Source organism: Passer montanus, unplaced genomic scaffold (genome assembly GCF_014805655.1).
Source record: "Passer montanus isolate IOZ18808 unplaced genomic scaffold, ASM1480565v1 scaffold194, whole genome shotgun sequence".
Lineage (NCBI taxonomy): Eukaryota > Metazoa > Chordata > Aves > Passeriformes > Passeridae > Passer > Passer montanus.
Window position 1 is genome coordinate 266,631 of NW_024366525.1, and position 20,460 is coordinate 287,090.

General features: G+C 45.9%; 1 protein-coding gene across 5 annotated transcripts in view; it reads right to left on the reverse strand.

Moving 5' to 3' along the window:
* PAK6 (p21 (RAC1) activated kinase 6) overlaps positions 1 to 20,460 on the reverse strand; it is a 41,915-nt gene that overhangs the window by 8,224 nt on the left and 13,231 nt on the right. For 2 of the 5 annotated variants that reach the window (XM_039706575.1, XM_039706573.1), the window contains exons 2-7: positions 18,068 to 18,393; positions 17,558 to 17,756; positions 16,913 to 16,977; positions 8,128 to 8,336; positions 3,663 to 4,265; positions 54 to 545 (exon numbers count right to left, since the gene is read on the reverse strand). In XM_039706575.1, coding sequence (XP_039562509.1) covers positions 54 to 545; positions 3,663 to 4,265; positions 8,128 to 8,331 — 1,299 coding nt within the window. In that variant the 5' untranslated portion in view covers positions 8,332 to 8,336; positions 16,913 to 16,977; positions 17,558 to 17,756; positions 18,068 to 18,393. Of the gene's footprint in view, positions 1 to 53; positions 546 to 3,662; positions 4,266 to 8,127; positions 8,337 to 11,852; positions 12,003 to 16,912; positions 16,978 to 17,557; positions 18,394 to 20,460 lie in introns of those variants that run through there. The other 3 variants (XM_039706574.1, XM_039706577.1, XM_039706576.1) reach the window with 3 other exon arrangements.

Below are 20,460 nucleotides of genomic sequence, written 5' to 3' on the forward strand. Positions count from 1 at the left end.
TTGTTCAACAGATTCTGCAGATAGTAGAATCCCCCTGTCTTCAGCACCCTCACCTCATTGAAGAGGAGCTCCCGGCGCTGCTGCTTCCTCAGATCCATCATTTTCACGGCCACCTGGCGCCCCGAGTGCTTCTCCCGAGCGATGCACACGATTCCTGTGGAGCCTTCCCCAATCTTGATGTAATTCTCCAGCAATGCCCTGGGATCTCCCTGGTCCACAACCATCCTGAGGGCAGCCTTGAATTGCTCGTGAGTCACAACCACAGGGTCCTCGCTGGCTGGCTGCCCCTTCCCAGCAGAGTCCTGGGGCAGGTGGAGGTTGCTGGAACTGGTCTGGGTCTGCCGGTTCCTGGGGGACCCTGCTGGGGAGGGCCGGCCTGGTGGCACTGCCACGGCCTTCTCTGCTGTTGGGGACTTCTGGGGGGTCCCAGCTTCGGATATCATCCTGGGGAACTCGGAGGCAGGCTGGTCTGGAGGGAGAGACTGGGCTTTGGCTGCAGGGCTGAGGGGGGAACCCCACTGCTGGGACTTGAAGAAAGCATTAGGCTTTAAGAAGAACAAAGGGAGAGAAGAAACAAATTAATGGTTGAATTAACAAGCAGAGAGGTGAGGAATCAGTTCTGTGTCATCCCACTCTGCCCTAACACACCTTGGAGCAGACTGGAATCAAGAGCTTCAGGTTCTTGTCTCCAGGTCTGCCCAACACATGGCTTGGATGAAGATCTCCTTAGATGCAGATCTTCAAGAATCCCTTAGGGAATGGGTGCTACGCTTTAGTGGCCTCCAAATTGAGGCAGTTTAAAGGGAACATGCTTTTAAAAAACCACCAAGACACAAAACCCACAGAAAAAAACCCCAGCTGCTAAAAAGCATTCCAACCTTGCCACCAAAAATCAGGGGCAACCTGTGCTGCAGAGAATTTGAAAATCCTTTATCCCTCCATGCCTCTGATCTTCCTTTGTATAAAAGGAAAGGGGATTCATGCCAAGGCTGTAAATCACTTTGAAGTCTTGGCCTAATTCCCTTTGGGTAATTACACTCTGCCTACTGAAAACACTCTCTGCACTTTCCACTGGTACCTGCAGAGCATTCCTGTCGATCAGGCATGGAATTAGCTCTCCACTTTGGGAAAAGCACCAGGCACCAGGACAGCTGGAGGCAGCCAACGTGAGACTCCAGCTACACAGAGCCACCTGCCACCTCACTGGCTTAAAACTGACCTGCTGTGAATTTGGATTAGCAATGCTCGAGGTTTTTTGAGACCTCCCACTCAAATGACAAGCAGGCCCAACCCTATTTAGTGTAGATGTAGTAAGATCACAGCCTGTGGGAATGTGGCTTCAGGATATGCATTCCCATGCCAGGAAGGATAAATATTGTCGTGCTAATACTCACCCTGGAAATGCTGACTAATTAAAATCAACAACACTTAGCAGGTGGGGTACAAAATACATTATATACGTACATATGTATATGTAAAATATACATAGTATATGTATATAAATATATGCAAAATAATAGTAGATCTGTCAAAGAAGCAACTTCAGAAAGAGCCCATCATTTATATTACAGGGCAAAATAGAAACTTCAAAGCAAAAAGCTTTTTCTCTCTCACAATTCAGAGAGATTATTAATAAAGTTAATAATATGGGCATGGGAACTGAAAACTGCCAATCAAGAATTTTTTACAAGAGCACTCATTTTCCCTGTCTCAGACAGGGAATAATTGTGTAGGATTTAATTCTATGCACTTTGGGTTTTAATCAAGGATTTTTGTCAAGAGCAGAATCTGCATAAGCCTCACACACAGAGAGGCCCTGGAAAACACGATTTAGCAGCATCAGGGCACAGCACAAACACAACTGCCTGTCAGGAGCTCCTTCCTCCCCATACACCAGCTCCACCCCTGCAGTCCTGTGCTAACATGCTCACAGCAACACAGAATTTACTTCCCAAATCTTGTTTTGTCTCAGGAGAGAGAAAAAAACCCACGTTTTACATAACCCAGAGCATGCATAAGGGCACACAACATGCATGCAAGCTCACACAGGTTTGCTTAACCACATCTAAGTCTTATTTCCTGCTCCTATAATCTGACGGTCCCCATGTACATGTTTTAGGTCTTGGGACATTTTGAGGTGTCACTGGCTCTTCCACTCTTTCCCTTCATAAGGAAGGTGCACTCAAACTTACCATGGTGCTTTTCAAGGCACCACCTTCCCATTTCAGCCAGCTACCCAGCCAAGTGGTGGATGCTCCATCTCTGGAAGTGTTCAAGACCACGTTGGAGCAGCCTGGTCTAGTGGAACCCGATGGACACTGATGTCTCTACCAACCCAAACCAGTCTGGGATTCCATGATTCAGTTATATCCCTGTCCCTTTCATCTGCAATTACATACTTCTTACACATCATCAGCTCCATTAGAGCAGGAGACCCAAGTTTTCATCATCAGAGGCTGGTAAGAACATCTTAGATAAACAATTATCAGGGATGGCACAGATCCCTCACTGGAGTAGGAGACAGATTAGTCTTAAGGGTCTTCCCTATTCCTTTCCTCTGACAGACAGCTGGACTTTACACACTCCCAAGCACATCCACTTGGTTGGTAACTTCTGGTCCTGCTCCTAGAAGTGCTGAACATGGCAAAGACACTCTGGGGAAGACAAAAGTGGCCAGCTCTAGGTACCCAGGGGACAGGCCTCGAAGCAGTGTAGATCAGCCCAGAGCCACTGAGACAGCAATAAGTGCAGTTTGTGTTACACAAGGACTGCATTCTTTCAAAATCCTCGCCCTTGGAAAGGAAACCCACTGTGCCCAAAGCCTTGGATCCTTACGCAAACTGCAAGAAGCTGGGTTGGAGACATCTCCCTGCAACACCTTTCAGAACAGTCAGGTTGGTTTGGACAGTGGTTCCTGTCACTGTCCTCACAGTTCACAGCTGCTGGGAATCAACCTGGCCCAGCACCAGCTTTAAAGCCACCATACAAGCCGTGCACAGATGATGGATGCTGGGTCAGCCCAGAATGGAAAAGAAGCAATGGCTGCATTTCCTATCCAGTACCAGGAACCAGAGATTTTCAGCTTAACAAGAAATGAGTCATCCATTCAGGACAGCTTTCCTGGGGGAGCTGTAGCTATGAGCTGTCCCACCCTTTACAAAATCCAACAGTCTGATTTCCTGTGTGACAGCACCGTGGGTGCTGATGCAAACCCTGCTGCTGTAGTGGCCTGGCAGATATAGCTATAACCAACACACTCTCCCGAGTTAGTTCTGGTTTGCACAGGCAGAAGGATACACTAATGCAAATCATGGCAATTTCCCAAATGGCAAAGGCTTTTTGGGGCCAGCAGAATGGCATTGCAGTTATGCCTTTACCTCACAGAAGGTAATGACTAAGACCCCTCATCCTTCCCAGCCCACGCTCCTGCAGCTCCGCCAAACCTTCTGCTGGAGATCTGGCTGCCATCCTGAGCTGTGCCTTGCAGCATCTCGTGAAGCTCAGGCGGACCACACATTTCCTCTGCTCAGGACTATTTTGATTCCAACATTAATCATAACAAGAACAGATGGTTGCCCGATGTTTGCAATTAAATTGGCTGCATATGTAACCTCTGGAACTGTAAAGTCAACACTGCAGTCCGGTGAATGAATATCTCTTACCTTGATCTGCAGGGGAGGGCCTGGCTTGCTTGAGGCGGTGGACAAGGGGAACACGCTGCGCAAGAGCCTCCTCTTCAGGCTGTTCTCCCGTGATTTGGAGCTGGGGCTGCCCTCCCCCGAGGGTCTGGCGCTGGGCTGTCGCTGCAGCCAGCTCTCTTCCGGGCCCTTCAGTGCCGTCTCGCCCTCCCCCGGCACGGCGGGCACCTGCGGCAGCCCAGAGGAGCGCTGCAGGCAGCTGCCATCGGCGCCCTGGAACTCCGACGGACCCAGGGACTGGGCTTTTGTCACCATCCCGTTGGGATGACACTGCCCTTCCAGGCGGGATTTGTAATCTGGCCACATGGTTTGCCTCCGGGCCACCTTGGACCCACCATTGCAGTTGAGGTAGTTCCCATACTTGTCTGCCCAGTCTCCTTCAGGACTCTGAAGGTACATGTCTGGGGGTCTCTCATCTCCCAGGAGCCCAAGGGACTGGGCTCTTCTCCTGCTGGTGGGGCTCCTGCCCCTCAGAGTGTTCGAGCTGATGGCAGAAAGCTTCTGGATGTCATTGAGCAACCCAGAGATGTAACCTTCCACTTCCACGGTGCTGCCCCGCACCACAGTCTGGGAAATACAGGGAAGGTGAGAAACAAGGCAGAGTTGTAAGAATTAAGGCTCAATTTGTATTGCCAAAGGTTAGATTTTGTACATATAGCCAAAGACAACTCAAGGAATTCAGGAAAAATTACCAATTTTCATATTTTGTTTCATTGTCCTTTACTGAGGGAAAAAAAAAAGTCCTTGGGTTACATCCCACTGTCAGAGCAGCAGTGCTGTCAGCCAGAACAGTCAATTCTGCTGTTGTGCTCACATTCTAAAAGACATCCTACTTTTGCACTAATATTATTTCAACACTCGTGGCTTTCTTGTGCTGAAACTGTGTGACACTACATATATCACTAATGCACTCACCAAGCTCCTGAAATATTAGTGCTCAGAAGTTCCAGCATGCTGCAAGCTCCATTTGCAAAACTCACCTTTGCTGTGCCAACACAAGGTTCATCTCTCCCCTGAAGCACTCTCAATAGCGTTGTAATCAGCGTCCCTCAGTCTGCTTCTCTACAATTTCTGCTAATACATCCCAATCCTGACCAGTGCAGACTATGCTGTTCCAACTCTGCCTCCCTGCTCTGCTCTGCCAAGCTATTATAATTAAAAATTATGAACAAAGGGTCACAGCAGCTCACAACTGCCTTGTAAGCAAACGCTGAAGAACAAGGCTTCCATCCAAACAGGCACCGGCTCTGTACAGTAGGACGCTTGAAGCTGTTGGTATATTATGTAGTCTTCTACCTTTTTTTTTTTTTTGTCTGGAACTGAAAAGCTTACAGAAGCTTTTCTGGTGCTGGGAACCAAAATATTTCATTTCTCTACAGAAATTTGCAGCACAGGATCACTCCTACACTTTCATGAACTTCTGCCTGAGGAAAGTCCTTCCCTGGAGTGACAGCAATCTCCTGTTTGCTAACTGAGCTCCAGGGATCTTCTAAACATGCTGAATTAATTACACTGAGACTAATACTTAGCTGGTGCAACACAGTAGCTCCAGTAATTTCAACAGAACACTACCACAGTGCACAAACGAGCACCTGGTTTGCTCAGTGTCTGAGAATGAAAGGCAAAACAGAAGATTTTTGTTCAACAAGGTGAAGAAAGGACAACTCAACTCACTCCATGGTGCACACACACCAGCTGCAGCTGGAAATTCTGGTCTTCACTCCTACTCTCTCACCACACACACACCCCCCTTCCTCCACAGCCTAGCTGCTGTCACGGAACAATGGGCTCAGGACATGAACTTTTTGTCCAAAATGGACAAAAGCAATTCCAGAAAGACATGGGTATTCTCAAAATAAGAAGCCTCAAACAACATGCTACGGACTCTCCAGAAAATCCACTGCAGTTCTCTCCTTCTAGATAAAACTCCCTAGAATTAGACTCAAGTCACTCCCATGAAATCAGACCTAACCCCAGCAGACAGGGAAGATGGGAGTTAATCTTGCTTTACTGCTGTGTTTAAGGATCGCAACAGATTAACGAGGAAACATCCAAATTTGAGCCAAATGTATATGGAGTGCTCTTACATAGTTCATGACTTACTGACCAAAACTGAGAAATTATAACAAGAAAAGCACCTTTTTATAAACTACACACAGACCCAGGAACTACTCTGATAATTTAATCCAGGACTATATACAAGGGCTTGGCCAACTAGCACCTGGGGGGAAAAAAAAAATCTAATTGATTGGTATCATTGAACAGGAGTTAATTCAAATAGAGTTTACCAGAAAGAGTCAGCTTTGTTATGCAGTCTATGAGAGTGTTTGCATTTTGAATTACTGGGAAAAAGTGTTAGTTTAAGATGATTCTTTAGTTTTTTTAAAGCCTGTTGGCTATTCTGTCCTCGTTCTCTTAGGATTTGCACCTCCTTTCAAGCTTTTACCATCCTTGGGTTTAGTAAGTCAGACATGAAAGTCCTGACCGCATAAGGCTCAGGGCAAACTCCAGGAAATCTCTTCACACACCTCTGTTTCAACAGTGATGCCTCACTATTTTTTGAGCATCCTTGGCCTGTTACTTGAGGAAACTTGGCTTGGTCTGGAAAAGGCATCGGTGTAGTGCCCAGAGCCTCACTGAAGTCAAGATACAGGGAAGTGCTATCACTTCTCCTGACCCAAAGCCCCCTACCCTGTGATTAATGAAAACCGAGTTGCTTGACGTGATTATTTTCTTGATAAATCCATACTGGCTGCCAGCTATTACCCTGCTATCTCCTTGGAAATGGCTGCAAATAGATTACTTGCTTATTTGTTCCAGCCTCTTTCTGAGGACAGAAATTATTCTGACTGATCTGCAATTCCTTGAATTTCATTAGGCCCAGCTGACTTGAAAATATGGAACTTCTTAGCTAAGTCTCATTTCTGTTCCTGTTCTTTTCTTATTCTGGCCTGCATTCTCATCCCTTCATCCTCATGCTAATTGTCAGCCCACTGATCACACTTAATGAAGACCAGAGAAAAATCACTAAACACTTAGGAATTCACAGTGTCATCTGTTAACTTGCTTCCAAAGCCAGCAGCTAAAAAGTTCTTTCCTTCATCCTTCTTCTCCTCCTCATTGCACTCATCACGTGTCCTTAGTGCCCTTTATGTTCTTTGAGAATAACATTTCTTTTTGTGCACTGCCCTTCCAGTTTTGCTCCTACATGAATTTCTTTTCTCTTTGCCCTTTATAACTTGACCTAGTTTCCACCCTTCTGAGCAATCCTCCTGCAGTTTAAGCTCATTACAGAGCTCCCGATCTAACCAAGTTGGTCTCTTATTACACATTTTATCTCTCCTCTGGATTGTGCTCCTACCCTCTACTACATTTTGAACCTCAAAGCACATATAGGACACCAGGTAATACCTCCTGCCTTTTTTTTTTTTTCACCTATTCTTCCTAAGCAAGTTTTTCCTTTATAAACCAGCATTCTGCTCAAAGATCCTGACGAGCCACTTCATTTGCAGGTTTGATTATGTACTGAAGCTTACATTAAACCAAATATAGTCCCCTTTATTCTCCATGCTTTAAGCACCTGTACACAAAAAGCTAAATATATTCATCAGATAGCCAACTCTTTTTTATATCCCTCCTAAAACCCAAGTAGCAACATCTCTATTTTACAACACACCTTTCAGTTTTTAGGCCCCTGCAGGGTTTTCCTTTTTTAACTGGGAACAAAAACTTCTCCCAAGCAAGCAAGATTTCAAGCACAATATTTCTGTCACCATCTTTAATTTCCTTTCCTGAGAGGTCACCAGGAAGTTGTCTTTTCCCACAGCATGTTCCCGGCTGTCACTCACACAGTCTCCAGATGCCAGGACCAGCAGCCATCTAAACTCACCCATTTACAGGAATCACTTTTTCCTTACTGAAGGACACTGTCCCATTACTATGTCCCACTTTCCATTAAGATGCTGGTTTATTTACCATTTTAGCCCAGACCCTAGTTTAGTCCTTGTGGTCCTCACTTGTCCATAAACTGCAAGGCAGTGCTACATTTCTCTCTCTCCCACTCAGGCTTCCCTGGCAACTTCATTACCAGCCAAATTTGCTCACGAAGGAGAATTACAACCTTCTAAAAACAGGTCTCTCCACAAATTCTTCTCTTGGCTTCCCCTGTACAACAGCTGAAAGCATCCTGGCTCCTGTCAGCTACCACAGGAGCTTTCACAGGACCCCATCACTGTGACAGGCAGCCAGCTGGTTATTTCAACAGTGACAGCAACAAGTAAAGATCCTACTGCTCTTATTCCTGATGAAGTCAATATCACTGAATTTGACACAGATACCACCCTCAGTCCCATTTATGGGACACCAGAAGTAGTGCCTCAACTTGGAGGCAACTCCCCAAGGAACAGGAAAAACTGTCTGCCTCCCTCACCTTCATAGGCTGGAGCTGCATCCTTGTGATTCTCGAAGGGTCTACCACTGGCTTGGGGCGCCTCAGCGTGTCCAGAATATTCTGCCATTGAGGTGGCAGGCCCACAAATTTGCCCTCCTTTGGGTCAAATGAGGTGTGGACACGGTGCTCAAAGTTCTGCGGGGCCGAGATCTCCGGGCGTTTCTTCTTCTTCTTACGGAACATGACGCCTGAAGGGGAGAAGGCAACACCGTCAGTGCCCGTCTAGGGCTGAAGTGTCCAAGCAGTAAAATCAGGTATCAATTCTATGAGTTAAATATGTTGTTTTGAGAACATTTTTCAGTGAAAAGCACTTCATCAGGAGTTGATCACCTGCTTTTATAGATGAGGAAACAGGCAGCAAGATAGCAATGATTGTGCCCAAGGCCACCTTGCAGGTTCATGGCTCAGATGGGACTTCTAGTGACTTCCCTTATTTCTACAAATTCATATTGCCTGATAAAACTATTTTAAAAGTAATTAAGAGATACATATTTATATTTTATCTGCTTATACCTACATTAAATGGCTTTGGAGTCCAGCCAGTTAGACAGCATTGATTCCACCACAAGCCTGAAATTTAAGGTGGCAATAAACAGGGCTCAGGTTTTCTTTTCACTGCTTACTCCAAGTAAGTAATATCCACTTGGTTCCCATTAAAAGACAGCAGAGCTGTTGCCAAAGGAAGAGCTGCCAGAGACTGACTCTGGATCTCAGTTTTTCTTGCTTAGACAGAGGGCTCAGGAGGGAGAGAGGAGGTGGTAGGTGGAAATCAAACTCTGTCAGCAGGTAGCTGAAGAAGCTAAAATTAAAAACTAAGACTCTTTTCCCTTGGGGGCTTGAGAGAGACAGCTTGTGTGAACAGCCAGTGCAAGTGCAACAAGCCAGAAGCACCTAACACTGAAATATACCCAAACACAGGAGGCTTCAAAACCTGAAATAAGAATTTATAAACAAATTTATAACCAAAAAAGATACTTGGACAGAAAGCTCAGAGACTGGACCTTTCTGAAATCAGGAAGATATGAAGGAAAAGGAAGAATCAGAGTTCTGCATGCAGACAAGAGGTGGGAAAGCTGGAGGACTGCAGTGGATTGACACAACCTCTTCACAAAAACCAGACAGGGAAGAGAGGGTGAGGTAAGGAGATTTTCTATGGAGAGCCAGGTTTTTCACAGTGGGGAGTGATGGGAGTGAGAGACAGGCATAAATCAAAACAGGAGCGGTCCCAACAGCATAGAAGGAAAAGTTTTCCTGTGACCAGGAGAGTCTAACATTGGAGCAGCCTGCCCAGACAGGCTGGGCAGGCTCCATCCTCAGGGGTTTGCTCTCAAAGCCAAAGCCCTGAGTAATCCAGCCTGACCCTCCAAGCTGACCCTGCCTTGAGCAGGGGGTTGGGCTGCACCTCTCAAGGTCCCTTTTCCTCTGAAATGTTCTTTGACTCTATTCACTGCTTTAGGAAAAAGCTGCACAGGTTTTTTTAAAGCAATTAGCATCTGTCAATAAACAAAAACAATATTTGTATGTTCTTCCTTTTCCACAAACAATGTTCTATTGGCATTTGCCTCTCACTAACACTGCTTACAGCCATGAATGCCATCTCTTCCCTGACATCAGGCTGAGGATTTTTGCCACTTAATCTTCAACTTTGTAGCAGTCACTCTTGCCCTGTACAGGACCTCAGCTTCCAACTATTTGTCCCGAATAAATATTTACAAGGGTCAGAGAGACAGACCACATAGAGAGATAACCCACTGCGGTGTAGACATGAACACACTTCTGGAGGACACCAGTCTCCAAAATCAGCACATCACAGTGAAATCTATGTCAAACATTTTCCAGATTGTCCCACTCTGAACTTGTTTAGGGAGCAAAGTGCAGCCACCACCTGAACAATGACACTGCTCCCTGGTGCTAGACTGGAGTCTTGAAAATCCAATACACAATGGCTCCCAGTTTGGTTACAACGATGCTACAGTCACAGGGATAGGAAGTGTTTGTATGGCAGAGAAGGATCTTTGCTCCATCTAACCCCCCCCATTCATGCAATCCATCCTTGGTGAAACACCAACTTCACGTGCACTGTCCATTTCAACAGCCCACTAAAGATACCTCACAGGTCAAAAAGAAAACAAAAGGTTAGGAAAGAAAAAAAACAAACAAAAAGCTTACAAAAGAGGCTGGAAGCAACTGGTCTGCCTAGAAGAGATTTTTCCAAATAATCTTTGCTTAGAACAAGCTCCAATGAAAACCCAAATACATCTTAATGGAGAGCTTATGGGAATGGTGTCTGTGCTCCAGGTCTGTATTGCAGCTCCTCAAACACAGTGATTCATCTCTCAGGCCCCTTAGGTGGTGCTTATTAACTAATAATCATGACTAAAGTCAGAGGGCAATTCTTTAAGGAAAAAAAAGTGCAGACAATCCCAGAAAGGAAAGATACTCTAATAGCTCGTGGTGTTAGTAGTGCTCAAACCAACAGCTGGAGCTGCTGAGGAGCTTAAGAGCCTCCAAGGAAAGCAGGGAGTATCTCTGTAGTATTGCAGCAAGTGATTCAGTTCTGAATCCTTGACTGCATGTGAGTTGTGACAGCTCCTTGATCCATCTTGACTCTACCACAGCAATCCCAGTGATCATACTATTTCAACTAGTACCTCTTCTTCTGCTCCTATTCCCACAGCTTCATGAGAGGATACCCAGGGCACAGCAGACAGTCTTAAGTTTGGTTTTTAAGTGCTTTATGTGGCAAAGGGTCCTGTAAAGCAGGGTGTTACAAATGCCACAATTGTTCGCACTTGTAGCATCAATGGTTTTCTGAACACGTCAGGCATTTCCCCATAACAAAAATTATTCTGGCTTAAGTATTTCAAAATGCAAAATTTTAAAGCCCAGGTGATATTTTGGCCCCAACGAGAACAGTGGCTCTATTTCACCATCTCAGTTTGCAGAAGTATAAACACAACACTACATTTGTATATTTACATAAAATCCCTATCCCTGACAATCAACATGTGGACTACAGTTGGATCCCATAGCCAAAAGCATGCTTCCAAAACCCAGAAAGGAGCACCTACTGACTTCATGGTCAGTTTTAAGTGACTGGTTGGCATGGCCTGCATCTACCTTATTGGCTTAAAACAGACAGCTTAAAAACAACAAAATGTAATCATCTCCAAATACAACACACCCCTGGGCATCCAATAGTATTTGCTCTACATGGTCAGCATCAATCCCTGATTATAAAGAGATCAGACAGGTGGTTTAAAGGTAAATTGCATTAGGATCAAATGAAATACATACACTAAAAATAGTTATTTGAAATCCAATGAATTCTAATAATCTTGGTAGGTTTTGCATCTCATTGAGGAGGTCTGTATTTAACCAGTCTCCTTCCACTTTGTGGTTTTCATGCAAGATCTATTTACTTGTATTTCCAATACCCAGCTAAAGAATGTTTATTCTTAAATAAAATACATAAAACCAGGCCTTTTCTAAGTCAGTGAGAAATTCATAAGAACATTTTATGCATATAAGATTTTGTAAATCAAGCCAAACCTGTATTTAAACATAGACAGCATCCCTTTAATATAACAACACAAATACTGTGACACTGATTTTATAATAATCTACTAGACTTTAGTCTTTCATTCAGTGCTGACAACTGTACTGTAAGAAATGTCACAAACATAAATAATAAAAGTCACTACCACAAGACAAAAGCAGTCGGAGATTGAAATTCTCTCAGCGATCCATTCCTGCTGCCTGGGAAACCACGTTAGGTTTTTCAACTCCAGATATAGCTGTTCCTAGATGATACAGTTCCAAAAGCTGTCACATCTGCCAGCGAGCACGAGAAAAAATCCCACAGCCAGCAGATCCAGAGCAGGGGGAGGGATCAACTGGGAAGGAGGGGCAAGAAGAGAGAGGGGTCAGCCTCAGATGAGAGGAAGGGGTGGGAAGATTAAGGCTGGAAAGGGAGTGAGTGTTAGTAAGGTAGAGAGGAATGGTTGGAAGACAGGCGCAACCCGAGGAGGAGGGCACAGTAAAGAAGCAACATCACCCGGAGGGGAAGGAGAAAAAAAAAAAAAAATGAAGTAGATAAATGTTATCAGGAGTGGCTCGTTCCAACGCCCAGACAAAGGCAGCAGCGTGCACTGCCTTTTCACCCGACCTGCCTCCGCCCTGCTCACGTCCAGCCACACGTTCCACTAGGACACCGCGCCGTACGGCGCCGTGCTCTACCCTCCCTCACTCACACATGCACTTGATGATAGCACGGCAGCACAGAGCTACTTCAGTCTCACTTGTGCAGTTTCCAGTTAAAAATAAGCTCTCCCTCCCCCTCCTTGCTGCAGCACTGAACTCGCTCATCAGCTCATTGCGTCGCTATCGCAGATCTGGACGCAGTTCCCTACATTCCTCCTGCCCCGGACGAGAGATAACGCTTGGTCCCTTGGGCTCAGGAAAGCCATTCCCATAATTTCCAAGTCCTCCCACAGCTGATCTGCCAAACTGCTCTGGCCAGCTCCTAGAGGAGAGGGAGAGAAGGAGAACTCTTCCTACAGGACCTGAGGAACTGCAATATGCAGATTGAGTTTGCAGTAGGAAGATGAAGATCCCAGAGAACACACCAAGTAAAAGAAAAAATGTATTTCCATACTCTGCTACTCAGGTCACTGTCATGTGCTGCATTTGAAATGGATTACAGATTAACTAGGCCATTATCCATGCATGTCATATGCATGTGTTCACACAAATGTGTGTGTGAATATGCACACATGGAATTTCACTGCATCCCATACCTTCTAAAATACTCATGTTTGCCTTCCTGAGGTTTCCAACACTCTTAGTCTTTATAACAAGCCATAAACTATCATAGCAGTTTGCAAATAAAGGAAAATGACAGGTTAGGTCCCTGAAGAGCTGACAAACCCAAATGTGACTTCACACAGCAAGGAATGGCAACAAGGGTCAGTGAAACGGAAAAAGAAAAGCCCAGTGGTCCAAAATCTGAAACAGTATCTAAGAGCACTGCCCTGACACCTTCTGCATTCATCTGCAATTCTAGCTTTAGAAATACTGGTTGAAGTACTTTTTTTCCTCCTAAAGGAAGAATGAATATTTCCTAGCTGTGCTATCCTTTTCCTCATTGCAAGTCCTTTCCTTCTATTACTTTCTCCCTCACCAGCCCCCCATGGCAAAGCTGCATGTTGGAGCAAAGCAACAGCACAGCAAACTGATGTAATGCTCTAAATCCTGCCCAAACACACATGAGAGCACAGATTAATATTACATTAGAAATAAGCTTAGGGAGAGACATATTTGTTATATTGGTGGGTTTATTTCTGAGGAATGAGAAGAACAGCACAACTGGCTTGATATTTTTTGGCCGTGCCTCAACTGAGGAGGGTCTGAAGGTGCTGCCTCTCTCTCCCCTGCTCCATTTCCTTGCTCATAAATTAGGACTAAAACCCAGTGAACGCCTATTTGCTCAGCTTGTTTGGGACGCTGCTGGGTTACATACTTTTAGATGTGTTTTAGTTATACCATACCAAATTCATTCTGGGACATATATAAAAGCACTTGCAAGGAAAAGACCTCTTGAACTTTCCAAAACCAGCACAGGCATGTCCCAAATGCTAATGGCCTTTATCCCTTAACAAATAACAAAGTTTTCCATTATTTACAGTCCCCTAGAAATCCCAGCTGAAGTCACCATCCCATTGTGTCTGTCTCTGAAGTCAGGCCCCACCCTCTAGAGGTTTCATCTAAAGAGACTAAAGGTGAGGAAAGGGAATGATTATCCTCATTTGCAGATGAGACAAAAAAAAATTACTAGCCCTGTTTCTTCCCACCTATGTCTAGATGAGCAGATCTACAACATCTCCCAGGTATGTCTCCTGGCTGCTTTTTAACTTTATATCAAGACCAGATCCAGGCCCAACACACCCAGGCTTCCACAGAGAGAAAACATGGGTGCAGAGCCCCAGTGGAGGCCAAGACACGCTCTGACCACAGGTTTGATCTGGACACCAGCACATATGTCCAGAAGCCTTGACAGAACTAAGCATCATAGACAGAAATCACACCCAAACCTCAGCTGCAGTCCAGTGCCTTCATTACAAGACCAGCCTTTCCCCCTTGGGCTCAGTGTGTGAGAGGGTACAGCCACCAAACACTGCTGCAGCACCAGGGAAGGTAGCTCACTCATTGTGTCCTTGACATGCAGAGCCAGCGGGGCGTGTGCTGCATGTCACCAGGCTGAGACCAAAGCCACAACAACTCTGACCCTTCTCCCCCACCTTTTACGTGATTCATGTGGCTCATGTCCTGTTCTGGCTATACCAAGCCACGCTGTGCTGCACCTCTGACACTCACTTCACATCTATACCCCTCCCTGTCCCCTGTCCAAAGAGTAGCTGCATTGTTCCATGGATTTTCCAACATTATTTTGCCATGAAGGATGCATCAGGGTTAAAAACAGGTTGCTGTATTTTGCTGTTAATCCAAAGCACCACAGAGCTTCAAGACAGGGCTTGACTGATTCAGGGCTTCACTCTCCACTGTCTCATATGACAGATCCATTCAAAATCAGCATAAAAGTACTATCAAGATTAGAATAAGAACGTTTAAGGTCCTGTCTCCAAAAATTCACATGAATAGCAACATCTTACATATCAGACATGAGGTTACATTGGGACAAGCCAAGGGGCCACATCTGGCATGTGGGGTCACATGGCAGGGGAAGGAGCCAAGGCACTGGGCTGCAACACTGGGCACCACATCCTGAGGCTCCCTGTCAGCCCTGGAACCTCAGCGCGCTCTTGCACAGCTCGTGGGGTGATGAGGGAGGGGGAAGCTGCAGCTCTGTGTGCAAATGGGCACAGCACAGATTTTACTGTATGCAGGAAGAATCACACACTCAGGGAGCAGGGCTGAATTCTCACAAGCAGACCTGTCCCAACAGAGGCACTGGTGACCACCATCCTGGATCACCATACTTGCTCCAGTAGCACAGCAAAGGGCTGACAGAAACACCCCAGTAATTCCCCAGATGACCCAAGTATAGAGATGCAAGAGTGAAATTTCCTTCCAGATGACACTAAACAATCTCAGTCCCTAGTTATGCTCATCATGTTCTCCCAAAGAGAGAGCTTGTGTTATCCCCACAGGATAACTGATGGGAAAACTGCAGCCCAGGCAGTGTCCCCCAAAACATGGAAGGACAGATTTGTTTAACCCCACAACCTGCCTGACTCTCAGTGCCTTCCTGCTCACTGCTGCCAACACTGAGATGCAAATTTAAATTACAACAGACAAGTCTTCTCCCAGGGAATATCAGTTATCCTGCTCTGTTTGCCACAACTGTGAGTGTTCACACAGCCCTCTGTATGTTAAAACCTGAGATGCACTCCTAACACAAGATAAATGACTGCTGTTGGCTACAGCTACATTCCGTTCATCAATTAATTACAAAATAATCTAATTACTAACAACTACAAGTTAAATGGCTGAGCCCTAGGAAAAGTGTAATTTCCTGAGACATTTTTGAGGGAAATAGATTTCAACTTTTAGTCTCTGGGCACCCTCCATTCCCACTGTTCTATTTTGGCAGACAAATGGAAGGTCAGTCTAAGAACAACAGTACCATTGGTAAGACCAAATGGCAGTGCATTAGCCCCAAACCACACGGTAATCCTGCAACTTTAGAAACCATAATGAGGGATTCCTTAAAAACAAGACCCGTAGCAGCCAAGTGCTGATTTTTGTGCTCCACTGCACTAAGTCTATGACATTATAACTCAAAGTCAGTGAGACTGATGCAGGAGCAGTGTTGGTGACACAGACAAGGAAGCTGCTCCCTAGTCCAGAACCCCCCCGACCAGGTGTCAGAAGTTGCTGGGCTCTCTGCTGAGCAGCACAACTCCTGGTGAGCCTTCAGCTACTCCTCTCACTTGTGTCCTGTCCAGGTACAGAGCACATGTGCTGCTCTGAATGGGATGGAACTTCAGCAGGGTACCCCTGTGGGTGCCCAAAAAACCCTCAAGTGCAATACAGCGCTCAGAGCCTGGCTGTATGTTTTTACTTGCAGTTGGGCTAAGCTAGTCCAAGCTGCTTTAAGCAATTTTGTTTAAAGCAATTTACACAAATATTTAGCTCTTTTCTCTGCTTGTGAATTTCCCTAAGCATATTACAGAAGTAGGTTAAAAAGAGCTCTTTTTCTTGGATTGGAGGCAGGACAGACAAACTTTAAAGAATTCTCCTTAATTTCATTCTCCTTGGGAATGAAAATCATTTTGTGACCAAGCAAGTGTTGTTTCTCACTTTGCAAGCATTGGCAGCAGGACCCAGGGTGGCCTTCCCAGGTACATCCATACCCATACCCAGCTAGACAGAAACAGCCCCTGTGCACAGAGCAGGCTTTTCATCTGGTTGCTAATCCAGCAAGCTATTTGCTGATAGTACTTTCCACTTTTTGATCAGCTTTGCTCTAGACTCATAAATCATTGTTCACACAGCATGCAGCATGTACATACCAAGGCAGCACTGAATGTTAAAAACAATATAAAGCTTCATCACACCATCAGGAATGAGACTTTTCTGTGGGACAGGGCTGGAGAGAGGCAGCAGCTTCCCCTCCTCAACAGCTGTGTTAGGGGCCGACAGGTTGCACCCAAACAGAGAGCTCAGAAAAGCAGACAAAGAGTGGCCAAAGGTCTCTTACTTTCCATACACCCCCCAGCTTCACCTGAGAGCTCACACTCACCAGACACAAATTGCTCTTCTGTTTTTTCAGTGCTCTGTTCCCAAATACATTAAAGCATTAATGCCCTGGCAAAAAAAAAAGAAAGCAAATATTAACAGAAGGGACTGTTTTCTGTCACTGCAAATACCTGCCTGTATGCACTGGTTACTTGACAAAATAATTAAATACAAATGCCCAATAAATCTGTATATTGTAACTTAAATAGAACAAGATTAGGCAGCTTTCAGCCAGCCAAAACACACACACCCAGCCCCACACGAGTACTCCAGGATAGCTTCAGGAGGTGTTCTGAAAGGATCCTGGCCAGCACAGCCGCCAGAAGGTTGGGAATACACACAGGAAGGGTTTAACTAGACCTCTGTGAGTATGGTAGGGTCCTTGCAGATAGAAGATACTTAAGAGCAGACATTGCTCTGTAAAGGCGGTTCCTGACATGCTGTCTGCTCTCTCAAGCATCATCCCGAGTAATTTTTAACCCCTTCTTCACCCCAAGGTTTTAAGAGCATCACCCTGCGAGATTCAACAAGGCATTTTCCCTCCACATTCCCTATACTCTTGAGTGTCAGTTGGCTAAACTACCAGACCTCAGCCCCACACGTTGTCCCACCTCACAGACCGTGGAAAGTAAAATCTACAAGATCTTACTGGCAGTCCTGCTGCAACAATGCTGGTGGTGGACAGTTCCAAGGGAGAGGAGAAAGAAGGGTCTGGAGGTAAACTCTCCCACTGTCATGCAGCAAAGCCGATTGGAGGACGGTGTTGCTGGGCTATAGGAGTAAAGATGAAGCAAGCTCCTTCCCAAAGGAATCCAGATCCCAGTTTTTCTTCCCTTCCAGAAGCATCCCTTGAGAGAAAAAATTTGTATGACCCCCCGAACTATTCCAGTCTCACTTCACCCCAGGCGGGCACTGCCAACACACGTGAGATCATTACACTAATCCATGGCAGTGGCACGGCTCGGCTCCGAAGAGAAGGGGTTAAGCCGAGGCAGCGCAGCCACTGGGAAGCGGAGACTTAGTTTGAACTGACAAACCCAGTCCTCCGTAAACACAGGGAACAAATCCCACGAAACAGCAGCCATTAGGACGGTTGTTCTGGCTTTAAAGCAAGCAAGCAAATCAATGTTGATCCCCAAATCTGCGGGAGGGCGCTTACCCCTGACTCCTCATTGCTCCGTGACCAGAGATGAAGTGAAAATGCTCCGCCACCGGAATCCGCTGACACGTCGATAAACTTGAGAGAGAAAGACGGCAGGAGAAAGCGGGAGAAGAAAAAGGGGTGGAGGCAAGTCTGACATGTTTGTACAGTGCCTGATTCACCTAAGCTGCCGAGTTTGATTTCAGGGTGTGGTAGCAGATGGGACACAGGAGCAATCAGCGTAGAGAAGACTCAGATTCCTGTTCCACGGAAAACGACAGATGCTAACAGCAGAGCCTCTTGGGACCATCTCGCCTTCTTCTCACAGTCTCCTCTCTTGGTCCCTAGAGGGGATGAGAGAGAGAGAGCTCAGAGTCACACCTGGGTACCCCGATGTGCCGGTCTCAGGCAAGAACTTTGGGGAGATCATCTCCCATTCCCCTCTGCCCTTATTCACACCCCACTTCACTGTGGCTTATTAAAGCTCCATTTGTCAGCTCTTCTCTCTCAGCTCCACAGCCTCGGGGCCAGGAGCTGCTGAAGCTTCTAACAAACCCGACATCTCCGCCCGTGTCGCCTAGCTGCAGATTTCGAGACCTGCCACCAATCCCTTGTCATTCCAGGAAGGAAAGCTTTGATTGCTTGCTTTATGGCTCGCTGTAGAAGAATTCACCCCATTTATTTGCATTGCAGATGAGCAGCACATGACCTGGTGCTTTTACTTTTCCCCTGTCCTCACCATGAGTCAGTGCTGCCAGGTCTGGAGTCTGGGATCACCCTCTAATTCAGTTGTGCTGCCTGTGCCTCAGGGTTTACTGACTACTGGAAATAGACTTTCCACAAGCAGCAGGACAGCAGCTCCGGCAGTGCCGGCTGGGCTTGGTGACTGGGCCATCATCAGAGGACACTTAGGGGATTACAGCCTGGAGCGTTTAGAGTTCATGGCAGCAAACCCATCAGCTGCCCTTGCTCCATTGCGAACAAGGGGATTCTTGGCCTATCCAAACTGACAATGCTGGCTTAACCCTCAGATATTTTTAGGTCCAAAGAACAGAGATGTTGACCATAAAAACCCACCCCCGTGACTTTTTAGGTTTTTTAAAATAATATTTGTTTTGTTGAACCACACTTAAATAAATGAGTGGCATGCTACAAATAATCATTAAGTGGTCATTATTGCTGGGAGTGGCCTGTCCTGCAGAGATGAGCCAGCTCAGTGACCTTTTAGCCATGTTCCCCCCATTCCCATTTTCCTCCCCACCTACCTGTCTATTCCAACTAAAATAGCTGCAGTATCTTTGTACCATAGTCTCAGCTGTAGTTGGAATTCATGAGCTTTACAGTACTATCATGGAGAAGGAACAGAACCAAGATTCATAGAGAGAACCTTTTGGAGCTGAAGGTCTGAGGTTCCTAACCCTCATTTCCCAACCTGCTAGCTAAGTTATGGAAGGCTGCTTCCTGAACATGCAGCCACCACTTCTACATTACACTGCAGGTCCCTACCTGCCACAGTGACCCAGGTTTCCTGCCTGTTCCCTCCCCAGGGTATAGGAAATTGAGCTAGCCAGGTTCTTTTCTGTCTGGGGAGTAGCTTCTCTCTCCTACAGGGCAGGCCCCATACAAAGATGTAATCAAAAGAAGGAAAGTTCCCTTTAATAGTAAAAAAATCATAGTAAATAACAAAGGGGGACAGCATTCTTTCCCAACACACTGGAACTCGCAGGGCAGAGCAGTGTGGTGGAGGATCAGGGATGAGGAAGCAGAGTTTGAACCTAGTAGGTGTGGATGGCAAACCATCTCTGTCATCTGTGCACCTGGGCTTTGCTGCCGTGCCAGGCAGCGCGGAGTCATCTGCACAAGCACGGCGTGGGGAGCATCACACACAAACAGCTTCTACAGTCTACAAGGAGTCATCCAGCCTTGGAGCTGACTCCACATTTGCATGAGTATTGTATTTCCTGGGTTACATGTTAGCACAGTCTCTTTCTAGAACAAGCCTTGAGTTCGTTATAAATGGCAGAGCCTGATTTTACTTGTCAAGGCACAAGCTTAGATGAAACCAAGGCAGTTCTGAATCAGTGTGAACCTCTGCTGCCTACAATCTTAATGAAAAATTAGGACACTTTCCAGTCTTTATATTCACAAGTTTGGTCCCAGCAGTCCTGCACACTTTGAAGAAAAATTTCCCAGTAAAAGTGACACGTCTCTAATTTTCCCCTTCAGCAACTATCCCTTCATTACACATTTTACTGCTCCCTGCCTGCCCACTGCTCTCTTCTTAGCTAGAGAATTGCACAAGACAATATAAATAATTATACTGGCGCATTTATATAAACACAGGATACACACCCCACTCCTCCTACGGCTGCTCTCTCAGGTCCCGTCGGTCTCCAGGACAGCCATTCCTG